At 41.7% G+C, this 13,266-nt stretch overlaps 1 protein-coding gene across 3 annotated transcripts in view; it reads right to left on the bottom strand.

The window, feature by feature from the left end:
- Positions 1-13,266, bottom strand: part of MROH1 (maestro heat like repeat family member 1) — a 58,085-nt gene that overhangs the window by 34,649 nt on the left and 10,170 nt on the right. For all 3 annotated transcript variants that reach the window (XM_085053914.1, XM_085053912.1, XM_085053913.1), the window contains 12 exons: positions 12,962-13,054; positions 12,782-12,860; positions 11,702-11,815; positions 9,203-9,276; positions 7,648-7,767; positions 5,711-5,821; positions 4,807-4,954; positions 4,625-4,665; positions 2,962-3,097; positions 1,193-1,245; positions 551-649; positions 266-385 (listed from right to left, as the gene is read on the bottom strand). In XM_085053914.1, the coding sequence (XP_084910040.1) occupies positions 266-385; positions 551-649; positions 1,193-1,245; positions 2,962-3,097; positions 4,625-4,665; positions 4,807-4,954; positions 5,711-5,821; positions 7,648-7,767; positions 9,203-9,276; positions 11,702-11,815; positions 12,782-12,860; positions 12,962-13,054 (1,188 nt within the window). The remainder of the gene's footprint in view (positions 1-265; positions 386-550; positions 650-1,192; positions 1,246-2,961; positions 3,098-4,624; positions 4,666-4,806; positions 4,955-5,710; positions 5,822-7,647; positions 7,768-9,202; positions 9,277-11,701; positions 11,816-12,781; positions 12,861-12,961; positions 13,055-13,266) is intronic.

The raw sequence follows: 13,266 nt of genomic DNA on the forward strand, positions 1-13,266 counted from the left end.
TCTCCAGGATTTCAGTCGGGATTTCCACAGAATTCCATGATTTCCATCGGGAAATCCCACGGAATTCCACAATTTCACCGGAAATTCTCCGGAATTCCAGGATTTCGCTCGGAATCTCCAGCAATTCCACCACTTTCGCTGCTGTTTCCCTCAGGAAAATCCCAATTCCCAACTCCCCCCACATTCCCGGCCATCCCAACATTCCCAAAAATCCCTCCAGGGCCCCAAACTCCGGGAATTTTCCTCGGGAATTTTCCTCCCTCACCTCCCTCTCGGCCTCCTCCTGGTATCGAGCGTTTTCCAGGATTTCCTGGAGTTGCTTCCGGATGAATTCCTTGTCGGGACAAACAGCCAACGTCGTCCCCATGGATTTGTAGAGGAAATCCTGGGGGGAAAAAAAAAATCTGGGAATTCTGGTGGGAAAAAACCCAGAAAAACAGGAAAATCCGGGAATTCTGGTGGGAAAAAACCCGGAAAAATGGGAAAATCCGGGAATTCTGGTGGGAAAAACATGGAAAAATGGGAAAATCCGGGAATTCCCGATCCTCACCTTTTCCAGCTCGGAGCTGCCGATTTGCCGGAAAATCTCCGACGCCAAGGAGGAAATCCAGGATTTGTCTGCGATGGATTCCAGGGATTCCCGGAGGAACTGGGAGAGGGAATTCGCCGTGGGAATCCCGGGAAAGGCAGAATTCCCGGAATTCATGGAATGCTGGGATCCCAACCCAAATCCCCATGGAATTCTCAGGACCCTTTGGAATTCTGCTTTTCCATCCCAAATCCCCACGGAATTTTAAGGATCCTTTGGAATTCTGGTTTCCAACCCCAAACCCCTTTGGAATTCTAAGGACTTTTTGGAATGTTGATTTTCCAACCCAAATCGCCATGGAATTTTAAGGATCCTTTGGAATTCTGATTTTCCACTCCAAATTCCCATGGAATGCCAAAAACCCTTTGGAATTCTGGATTCCCTAACCCAAATCCCACGGAATTCTCAGGACCCTTTGGAATTCTGGTTTCCAACCCCAAATCCCTTTGAAATTCTGAATTTCTCATCCCAATTTCCCATGGAATGCGGAGGACCCTCTGGAATTCCGTCCAGACTGGACTTTCCCACCCTTTTCCCACCCTTTTCCTGAGGGAAAATCCCAGGAAAAACCACCATTCCCGGACTTCCTGGGATTCTCCTCACCTGGAGCAGCTTCTCCTCCCATTCCTGCTGGCAAAGGGAATTCTCTGTGTTCTCTGGGAAAACAGAAATAAAAAAAACTGGGATTGCCGGAATCCATCCTGAGAATTTCTTCCCAAAATCCCACAGAATTCCCCATTTCCCCCATTTTGCCATTTTTTCCACTTTTTCCCCTTATTTTTCCCCCATTTTTTTCCCCATTTTCCCCAATGAAAAGAAAATAAAAAAGAAAATTTTAAAAAATGGGATTGTGGGAATTTGGGAATGTGGGAATTGGGGCAGGAAAAGCTGGAAAAGCTCTGATTCCAGGGGGTGGGAATGGATTTAGGGAGAATGGGGTTGTGAGAGGACTGTGGAATTCCATCCCATAAATCCCATAAATCCCATAAATCCCATTAAATCCCATAAATCCCATTAAATCCCATAAATCCCATAAATCCCATGGATCCCATTAAATCCCATAAATCCCATTAAATCCCATAAATCCCATGGATCCCATTAAATCCCATAAATCCCATGGATCCAATTATCCCATAAATCCTATAAATCCCATCAATCCCATAAATCCCATAAATCCCATAAATCCCACAAATTCCATCCCATCCACCCAAAAACCAGGACAAACCATTCCCCAAAAAAATTCCCACTCAACCCATTCCCAAAATTCCCAACCTCCCCCAGATCCTGGCAGGAATTCCCAACGGGAATCAGCAGCACCCGGAAAATCCCATAGAATTTGGGAGAAATGGGCAAATCCCATAGAAACCCCATAAAATCACGGAAAAATCCCATCAAATCACAGGAAAATCCCATAAAATCAATCACAGGAAAATCCATAAAAATCACATGAAAATCCCTTAAAATCATGGGAAAATCCCATAAAGTCACAGGAAAATCCCATAAAATCAATCTAGGAAAAATCCCATAAAATCATGGGAAAATCCCATAAAATCATAGGAAAAATTCCATAAAAGTAATCCCATAAAGTCCCATAGAATCATGGGAAAATCCCATAAAATCACGGGAAAATCCCATAAAATCAATCTAGGGAAAATCCCATTAAATCAATCAAGCAAAAATCCCATAAAATCACAGGAAAATCATATAAAATCAAAGGAAAATCCCATAAAATCACAGGGAAAATCACATCAAATCACAGGGAAAATCCCATAAAATCACATGAAAATCCCATAAACTCACAGAAAAATCATATAAAATCACGGGAAAATCCCAAAAAATAACAGGAAAATGCCATAAAATCACAGCAAAATCCCATAAAATCAAATTAGGGAACATCCCATAAAATCAAAGGAAAATTCCATAAAATCAAAGTAAAATTCAGGAAAATCCCACAGAATCAATCTAGGAAAAATCCCATAAAGTCACAGGAAAATCCCATAAGATCACAGGAAAATCCCATAAAATCAAGGGAAAATCCCATAAAATCAATCTAGGGAAAATCCCAGTAAATCACAGGAAAATCCCATCAAATCACGGGAAAATCCCATAAATTCAATCTAAGGAAAATCACATCAAATCACAGAAAAATCCCATAAAAGCACAGGAGAATTCAGGAAAATCCCACAAAATCAATCTAGGGAAAATCCCATAAACTCACAGAAAAATCACATAAAATCACAGAAAAATCCCATCAAATCCCATCAAATTCCATAAAATCCCATTCCCAGGATCTCCCCACTCCCGGAAAACCCCGAACACCCCGCAAACCCCAGAAATCCGGGAATGCCGATCCCAAACAGAGCTTTTCCCACCTTCCAGGAGCTCCAGCAGGATTGGGATTTCCTTCTCCCAGAGTTTCTGCAGGTCGGGATGAACTCGGAGCTCGCGGAGCAGCCGGAGAGCAGCGAAACCCCGAAAATCCCCCAGGTAGGGCCGGGAGGAGACGGCCTGGGGTAACGGGAAAATGGGGGAAAAATGTGGGAAAAATGTGGGAAAAATGTGGGAAAAGGAATGGGAAAAATAATGGGAAAATGGGGGAAAATATGGGGAAATAATGGGGGAATAATGGGAAAATTATGGGAAAAATAATGGGAAAATGTGGGAAAAGGAATGGGAAAAATATAGGAAAATTATGGGGAAATAATGGGGGAATAATAGGAAAATAATGGGGAAAATGGGGGAGATAATGGGGAAAGTAGTGGGAAAAGTAACAGTAAAAATAATGGGAAATAATGGGGGAAATAATGGGGGAATAATGGGGAAAATTGAGGAAATAATGGGAAAATAATGGGGAAAATAGTGGGAAAAATAGTGAGAAAAATAATAGGAAAAATAATGGGAAAATGGGGGAAATAACAGGAAAAATATGGGAAAAGTAACAGGAAAATAACGGGAAAATAATGGGAAAAATAATGGGGAAAATGGGGAAAATAATGGAAAAATATGGGAAAAGTAACAAAAAAATAATGGGAAAATGGCGGAAATAATGGGAAAAAGGGGTGAAATAATGGGAAAAATGGGGAAAATAATGGGAAAAAGGGGTGAAATAATGAGAAAATAATAGGAAAAATAATGGGGAAAATAACAGGAAAAATAATGGGAAAAGGGGGGAAATAATGGGAAAATAATCGGAAAAATAATGGGAAAAATGATGGGGGAAATGGGGGAAATAATGGGAAAAATAGTGAGAAAAATAATGGGGAAAAATAATGGGAAAAACAGGAAAAATAATGGGAAAATGGGGGAAACAATGGGGAAAGTAGGAAAAATGGGAAGAACAGGAAAACTGGGGAAAGTGGGAAAAGTGGGAAAAGTGAGAAAAATAAGAAAAATGGGAAAAACAGGAATGAAACTGGGGAAAAACGGGAAAAACGGGAAAAGCAGGAATAAAGCCAGGAAAGTCCATAATAATAACTCCCAGCAGGGAAAGGCAGGGATAGGAAATGAGATGGAAAAGCAGGAATGTGAGGCTGGGAATGCTGAGGAGCCTTTGGAATTCTGGTTCTCCACCCCAAATCCCCAGGGAATGCTGAAATCTGGGAATTCTAAAATCAGGGAATGCCAAAATCCTGGAATCCTAAAATCCAGAAATGCTATAATTATGGAACTCTAAAATCCTGGAATACTAAAATTCTGCAACGGTAAAATAATGGAATTCTAAAATACTATAATTCTAAAATCAGACAACAATAAAATCCTGGAATCCTAAATTCCAGAAATGCTAAGATCATGGAACTCTAAAATCCTGGAATCCTAAAATCCTGGAACTCTAAAATCCTGGAATTCCCAAATCCCGGAACGCTTTGGGCAGGAAGGAACCTTTGGGATCATCCGGATCTTCCCAGAATTCCGGGATTCTCCCACCTCAGACCTTCCCAGCCCCTGGGCAGCTTCCCTGGGAACGATTTTGGGGATTTCCTGGGATTTTCCCACATTTTCCCCCCTCGGGAATTCTGGAATTCCCAGAAAACTCACCAGCAGCCTGGCGGTCAGGGCGTGCGGGGAAGGAATATTCCCTGGGAAAAAAGCCGGAAAAACGGGAAAAAAAATCAATAAATTCCTCCATTGTGGGGTGATTCTCGAGGATCCGGAATTCCCAGGTTTTCCGGGATTTTCCAGGGTTTTTCCGGGGTTTTTCCGGGGTTTTCGGGACGCACCGTGGGGCTCCGGCAGCAGCTTGGCTCCGTTTTCCAGCTGCTCTTCCCGGATTTTTCCAGCCAGGAAAGTGAGGCTTCGGCAGAGAGGAGTCAGAGCTGAGCTGAACTGGGCAGGGAGCAGGAATTGCAGCAGGAAGGGCCAGAGAACCTGCAGGGAAAAAATGGGAAAAATGGTGGGAAAAATGGGGAATTGCAGCAGGAAGGGCCAGGGGAGCTGCGGGAAAAAATGGGAAAAATGATGTGGGAAAAAAGGGAAAAATATGGGAGGAAAATGGGAAAAAGGGGTTTTTTTTGGGAAGTCTGAGGATTTTTTGGGAATTCCAAGGTGTTTTTTTGAATATTCCAAGCGTTTTTTTCCCAGAATTCTGAGGGCTTTTATTTCTGGAATTCCAAGGGGTGTTTTTTGGGAATTCCAAAAGGTTTTTTAGGGGAATTCCGGCAGGGTTTTTTGGAAATTCCAAGGGAGTTTCTTTTGGGAATTCTGAAAGGTTTTCTAGGGGAATTCCAAGGGAGTTTTTTTTGCAAATTCCAAGGGAGTTTTTGGGAATTCTGGGGGGGTTTTTTTGGGAATTCCAAGGGAGTTATTTTTGCAAATTCCAAGGGGTTTTTTGGGAATTCCAAAGGGATTTTTTTAGGAATTCTGAGGGGTTTTTTTTGGGAATTCCAAAGGTTGTTTTTGGGAATTCCAAGGAAATTTTTTTTGCAAATTCCAAGAGAGTTTTTTTGGGAATTCTGAGGGTTTTTCTTTGGAATTCTAAGGTTTTTTTTTTTTTTTTAATTCTGAGAGGTTTTTTGGGAATTCTGATGGGGGTTTTTGTGCAAATTCCAAGGGGTTTTTTTTGGGAATTCTGAAAGGTTTTTTCCGGGAATTCCGAGGGTTTTTTGGGAATTCCAGAGAACCCACGTGGCTCATCCTGTCCACAGTGGTGCTGAGCAGCAGCAAAGTGTCGACGCTGATTTTCCGGAGGCTGGAATTGGAGAAATCCTCGGAATCTCCGTCGGGAATTCCAGGATTCTGGAAAAGGAGAGGAGGAGAGAATAAGCTGGGAATTGGGGGGAAAAATGGGGAAAAATGGGGGAAAAAAGGGGAAAATATAGGAAAAATACAGGAGGGAAAAGGGGGAAAAGAGGGGGAAATACAGGGAAAATATAGGAGGGAAAAGGGGGGAGAAATGGGAAATATGGGGGAAAAATGGGAGAAAAGAGGAGAAAAATGGGAGGAAAAAAGGGAGAAAAGTGAGGGGAAAATGGGAGAAAAAATGGGAGAAATATGAGAGGAAAAATGGGGGAAAGTGAGGGGAAAATGGGAGAAAAAAGGGAGAAAAAAGGGAGAAAAATGGGGGAAAAATGGGAGGGAGAAGAGGGGAAAATATGGGAAAAATATGGGGAAAATATAGGAGGGAAAAGGGGGGAAAAGGGGGGAGAAATGGGAAAAATGTGGGAAAAATGGGAGAGAAAAAAGGTGAAAATATGGGAAAAATATGGGGAAAATACAGCAGGGAAAAAGGGAAAAAGAGGGGGAAATATGGGAGAAAAAGGAGAGGAAAAATGGGAGAAAAAAAGGAGAAAAGTGAGGGGAAAATGGGAGTTAAAATGGGAGAAAAATGAGAGAAAAAATGGGAGAAAAGTGGGAAAAATAAGGGAGAAAAATGGGAGAAAATGGGAGAATAAATGGGAAAAAGTTGGAAAAAGATGGGAGAAAAATGAGGGGAAAATGGGGAAAATATTGGAGAAAAATTGGGAAAATGTGGGAGAGAAATGAAGGAAAATGGGAAAAATATGGGAGAAAAATGGAAGGAAAGTGGGAGAAAAATGGGGAATAATGGGAGAAATAATGAGAGAAAAATGGGAGAAAAAATGGGAAAAATGGGAGAAAAAATGGGGAAAAATGGAGAAAAATAGGAGAAAAATGGGAGGAAAATAGGAGAATAAATGGGAAAAAGTTGGAAAAAGGTGGGAGAGAAATGAGGGAAAAAATGGGGAAAATATTGGAGAAAATGGTAAAAATATGGGAGAGAAATGAAGGAAAATGAAGGAAAAATGGGAGAAAAATGGGGAAAAACTGGGAGAAAAGAGGAGAAAAATAGGAGAAGGAAGAAAAGTGAGGGGAAAATGGGAGGAAAATGGGAGAAAAATGGGAGAAGAATGGGAGGAAAAAGGGGAAAAATGAGGGAAAATAGGAGAAAATTGGGGAAAAATGGGAGAAAAGTGGGGAAAATATGGGAGAAAATGGGGGAAAATCAGAAAATAAATGGGAAAAAGTTGGAAAAAGGTGGGAGAGAAATGAGGTAAAAAATGGGGAAATATTGGAGAAAAATGGTAAAAATATGGGAGAGAAATGAAGGAAAAGGGAAAATATTGGAGAAAAATTGGGAAAATATGGGAGAAAAATGGGAAAAAAATGAGGGGAAAATGGGCTAAAAATAGGAGAAAAATGGGAAAAAATGGGAGAAAAGGGGGGAAAATGGGGAAAAATGGGTGAAAAAATGAGAGGAAAATGGGCTACAAAAAGGAGAAAAATATGGGAGAAAAATGGGGAAAAAATGGGACAAAAATGGGAGAAAAAAAGGGAAAAATGGGAGAAAAAATGGGGAAAATTGGAGGAAAATGGGAGAAAATGGGAGAAAAATTGTGAAAAATGGGAGAAAAAATGAGGGGGAAATGGGCTACAAGTAGGAGAAAAATGGGAGAAAAATGGAAGAAAAATGGGAGAAAAATGGAAAATAAATGGGGAAAAAAGAGGTGAAAAAGGGGGGAAAGAAGGAAAGGAAAGGAAAGGAGAGGAAAGGAGAGGAAAGGAGCAGGAAAAGTGGGAAAAGGCTCAGAAATTGGGATTTTTACCCCCTGGCAGGGCAGGCAGCACTGCCTGAGCAGGAATTCCAGCAGAGCTTCTCCTCCTGGCTGCTCCAGAAAGCCATGGAGAGCCAAAGCACTGATCAGCTGCACCAGAGCTTTCCTCACCTGGGAAATGGGGAAAAAAACAGAGAAATTGGGAATTTTGGGGGAAAAACATGAAAAAATAAACAGGAAAAAAATGGGGAAAAAATGGGGAAAAAACATGAAAAAATGGTGAAAAAACAGTGAAAAATGGTGAAAAAGCAATGAAAAAATGGGAAAAATGGGGGAAAATGGTGAAAAAACAGTAAAATACTAGTGAAAAAACACTGAAAATAGTGAAAAAATGGGGGAAATGGAAATTTTGGGGAAAAAATGTGAAATAACAAACTGAGAAAAATCTGGGAAAAAAGGGAGGAAAATGGGGGAAAAAATGATGAAAAAACAGTGAAAAAATGGGAAAAAATGGGAACAAACAGGAATTCCACAAAAAAAAAACCCACAAGGAAGCAGTGAAAACATGGTGGGGAATGGTGAAAAAATGGTGAAAAAACAGGGAAAAAACCTGAAAAAATGGGAAAAAAACTGGGAAATAATGGGGGGAAAAGTCTGGAAAAAATGGTGAAAAAATGGGGAAAGAATGGGAAAAAAGGGTGGAAAAACACTGAAAAAAAACCTGCTAAAAAAATGGGAAAAAAACTGGAAAAAAGGGAAAAAGAACTGGAAAAAAAATGGGAAAAAACCTGGAAAAGAATGGGAAAAATAAGGTGAAAAAAGGGTGAAAAAAAATGGGACAAAACTGGAAAAAAATGGAAAAAATGGTAAAAAAACTTGAAAAAATGAGAAAAAACTGGAAAAATATGGGAAAAATGGTGAAAAAGCTGGAAAAAAATGGGGAAAAGAGTGAAAAAATGGTGAAAAAACAGGGAAAAAAAGGGAATTCTGGGGGAAAAAAGCCACCAAAAAATGGTGGAAAAATGGTAAAAAAAAGGTTAAAAAATGGTAAAAAAACTGGAAAAAATGGTGAAAAAAACCTGGAAAAAATGGTGAAAAAACTGGAAAAAATGGGAAAAAAATTGGAAAAATAGGGGAAAAAATGGGAAAAAGCTGGAAAAAATGGGGGGAAAAGGGTGAAAAAATTGGGAATAAAACAGTGAAAAAATGGTGAAAAAACTGGCAAAACAATGGGAAAAAAATAGTGAAAAAATGGGGAAAAAATGGGGAAAAAAGGGAATTCCGGGGAAAAAAAGCCACCAAAAAATGGTGGAAAAACTGTGGGGGAAAAAAGGGAAAAATGGTGGAAAAAATTGAAAAAATGGTGAAAAACTGGAAAAAATGGGGAAAAACTGGAAAAATATGGGAAAAAATGGTGGAAAAGCTGGAAAAAAATGGGGAAAAAGGGTGAAAAATGGGAAAAAATGGGGAAAAATGGGAGAAAAAGGGAATTCTGGGGAAAAAAAGCCACCAAAAAATGGTGGAAAAATGGAAGAAAATGGGAATGGCAGCAGGATTTGGGAATTTCGGGAATTCCACGGGAATGCCAATTCCAGCCCTGGGATACCTTGGGGTTTCCATCCTGCAGGGGAAGCTTGATGGAGCTGAGGAGGAAAGGTTTCTTGATTTCCATCTGGGAAGCTGGAAAAAAATGGGAATTCAGCCTGAAATTCCCAAAATCCCCTTTTTTCCCACAGAAATTTCCAAAATTCCCCTTTTTTTCCACGGGAATTCCCAAAAGTTCTCATTTTCCCAATGGAAATTCCTTAAAATCCCCATTTTTCCCCATGGAAATTCCTAAAAATCCCCATTTTTTAATGGAAATTCCCAAAAATCCCTGTTTTTCCCAAAGGAAATTTCACCAAATCCCCATTTCTCCCACAAAAATTTCCCAAATCCCCATTTTTCCCAATGCAATTTCCAAAAATCTCCATTTTCCCCACAGAAATTCCCACAAATTCCCCATTTTTCCCAATGGAAATTAAAATTCCCCTTTTTCCCTACAGAAATTCCCCAAATCCCCATTTTCCCATGAAAATTCCCCCAAATCCCTCTTTTCTCACAGAAATTCCCAAAATTCCCATTTTTCCCCCAGAAAAACCTCAGGAATTTCTCCCTTCCCAGCAGGCCAGGATTCCCTTTTCCCACCCTGGAAAGGCTCAGAATTCCCAAAATTCCCCAGAATTCCCAATCCCAGAACTTCCAACCCCAGAATTCCTGAAATTCCCCAAAATTTCCATCCCAACTCCAGAATTCCCAATCCCAAATTCCCAAAATTCCCCAGAATTCCCAATCCCAACCCCATTTTCCAGGCAGGTGTGAATTCCCAGGAGGACCCTGGGGCTGGGGAATTTCCTGGAACAATAATTCCCAAAATTCCCAGAACGATAATTCCCAGAATTAATTCCCAGAATCCCCGAAATTCCCAGAACAATTCCTGGAAATTCCCCAGAACAATAATTCCCAGCAGGATCAGCATTCCCAGAACAATTCCCAGAATTTCCCAGAACAACAATTCCCAGAACAACAATTCCCAGAACAACAATTCCCAGAGTGTCCAGAACAATTCCCAGAATTAATTCCCAAAATTCCCAGAATTAATTCCCAGAACAATCCCCAGAACTCCCAGAAGAACAATTCCCATCTCAACAATTCCCAGAATTAATCCCCAGAATTCCCAGAACAATTCCCATCAGGATCAGCATTCCCAGAACAATTCCCAGAAGAACAATTTCTGGCAGGATCAGAATTCCCAGCAGAATTCCCATCACAACAATTCCCAGAATTAATTCCCAGAACAATTCCCAGAAGAACAATCCCCAGAACAATTCCCAGAACAATTCCCAGAATTAATCCCCAGAATTCCCAGAATTAATTCCCAGAACAATCCCCAGAATTTCCCAGCACAATTCCCGGCAGGATCAGCACTCTCAGAACAATTCCCAGACCAACAATTCCCAGAATTAATTCCCAGAATCCCCACAACAATTCCCAGCACAACAATTCCCAGAACAATTCCCATCAGGATCAGCATTCCCAGCCCAATTCCCAGCAGGATTCCCAGAACAACAATTCCCAGAAGAACAATTCCCAGCACAATAATTCGCAGAACAATTCCCAGCCGGATCAGCATTCCCAGAACAACTCTCATAATTCCCAGAACAATTCCCAGCCCAACAATTCCCGTCAGGATCAGCATTCCCAGCCCAATTCCGCAGAAACCCCAGAACAATTCCCATCACAGTAATTCCCATCACAACAATTCCCAGAATCCCCAGAACAATTCCCAGCCCAACAATTCCCGGAATTAATTCCCAGAACAATTCCCAGAGTTTCCCATCACAACAATCCCCAGAATTCCCATCAGGATCAGCATTCCCATCCCATCCCACTGTCCCACGCGCTGTTGATGAGGTGCTGCAGAAACCCCAGAGCAATTCCCATCACAGCAATTCCCAGAATCCCCAGAATTCCCAGCAGAACAATTCCCAGAACAATTCCCAGAGCAATTCCCATCACGATCAGCATTCCCAGCCCAATTCCGCAGAAACCCCAGAGCAATTCCCATCACAGTAATTCCCATCACAGCAATTCCCAGAATCCTCAGAATTCCCAGCAGAACAATTCCCAGAACAATTCCCAGAATGAATTCCCAGCCCCAGAATTCCCATCCCATCCCTCTGTCTCACCCGCGCTGTTGATGAGGTGCTGCAGAGACCCCAGAGCAATTCCCAGAGCAATTCCCAGAGCAATTCCCAGAGCAACAATTCCCATCACAGTAATTCCCATCACAACAATTCCCAGAATCCCCAGCAGAACAATCCCCAGAATCCCCAGAATTCCCATCACAATTCCCAGAATGAATTCCCAGCCAATTCCCAATTCTCACGGGCGCTGTTGATGAGGTGCCGCAGCACGAGGATGGATCCCACCCCAGAATCCCCAGAATTCCCATCACAACAATTCCCATCACAGCAATTCCCAGCAGAACAATTCCCATCACAACAATTCCCAGAATCCCCAGAATTCCCATCACAACAATTCCCAGCCAATTCCCAACTCTCACGGGCGCTGTTGATGAGGTGCCGCAGCACGAGGATGGATCCCACCCGGATCCGGTCGGAGTTGCTCTCCAGCCTCGGGAACAGGAACTGCAGCACTCGCTCCGGGAACGAGCAGGCTGGGAATACGATAGGATATCATGGAAAAGAATCCCAGAATTCTGGGGAAAAATCCCAGAACTCCAAAAAAAGAATTCTGAGAAAAAAAATTCCCAGAAGCCCGGGAGAAAAATCCCAGAATTCCAAGAAAAAAAATCCTGAAATTCCAGGCAAAAAAATCTGGAATTCCAAGAAAAAATCCCAGAATTCCAGGGAAAAAAATCCCAGAATTCTCAGGAAAAAAATCCTGGAATTCTGGGGAAAAATCCCAAAATTCCAGGGAAAAAATCCCAGAATTCTAGGGAAAGAATTCTGAGAAAAAAATCCTGGAATTACAGGAAAAAATCCTGGAATTACAGGAAAAAAATCCTGGAATTTCTGCAAAAGAATCCCAGAATTCCTGGAAAAGAATTCTGAGGAAAAAATCCTGGAATTGCTGGGAAAAAATCCTAGAATTCCAAGGAAAAAATCCCAGGACTCCAGGATTTTTTCCTTGGAATTCTTTTCCTGGAATTCCAGTATTTTTTTTCTCAGAATTCTAGGATTTTTTCCCTGGAATTCTGAAACTTTTTTCCTGGAATTGCAGGATTTTTTTCCTCAGAATTCTGGGATTTTTCTCTCATAATTCCATGAGAAAAATCTCAGAAGTCTGGGGAAAAAATCCTGGAATTCCTGGAATAGAATTCTGAGAAAAAAATCCTGGAATTCCTGAGAAAAAAATCCTGGAATTCCTGGAATAAAATTCTGAGGAAAAAATCCCAGAATTCTGGAAAAAAATCCTGGAATTCCGGGAGAAATCCTGGAATTCCTGGAATAGAATTCTGAGGAAAAAATCCCAGAATTCTGAAGAAAAAAATGCCAGAATTCTGGGGAAAAATCCTGGAATTCTGAGAGAAAATTCCCAAAATTCCCAGAGAGAATTCCCGGAATTCCCACCTCACCAATTTCTCTCAGAATTCCGGGATTTTTTTGGGAATTCTGCTCACCCAGCACGGAGAAGCAGCGCAGCAGCTCCGAGTGGTTCTTGGCGCTCGAGGGAATTTCGGGATCAGCCGGAGAGCAGATCTGCGGGAAAAACGGGAAATTCCCGGGAAAAACCGGGAAAAGGGGGGTTGGGGATCCCGGAAACTGCGGGAATTTGGGAGAATTCCGTGGGAATGGCAGACCTGGGCGAGCAGAGCTGCCAGCAGGGATTCCAGCTGAGATTCCAAACTGCGGCTGCCGAAGGACGCCGAGGAGTCCAGCAGCTGGCAGAGGCTCTGCGGGGAGGAGGAGGAGAGGGAAATCCTGGAAAAGTCTGGGAAAAATCCCAGAAAAATCCAGGAAAAATCTGGGAAATATCTGGGAAAAATCTGGGAAAAGTCCAGGGAAAATCCCAGGAAAAACCAAGAAAAATCCCAGAGAAATCCAGGAAAATTCTGGAAAAGCCTGGGAAAAATCTGGGAAAAATCCCAGAAAAATCTGGGAAAAG

The sequence above is a fragment of the Lichenostomus cassidix genome, chromosome 2, assembly GCF_008360975.1.
Source record: "Lichenostomus cassidix isolate B80296 chromosome 2, HeHo_3.0, whole genome shotgun sequence".
Taxonomy (NCBI): domain Eukaryota; kingdom Metazoa; phylum Chordata; class Aves; order Passeriformes; family Meliphagidae; genus Lichenostomus; species Lichenostomus cassidix.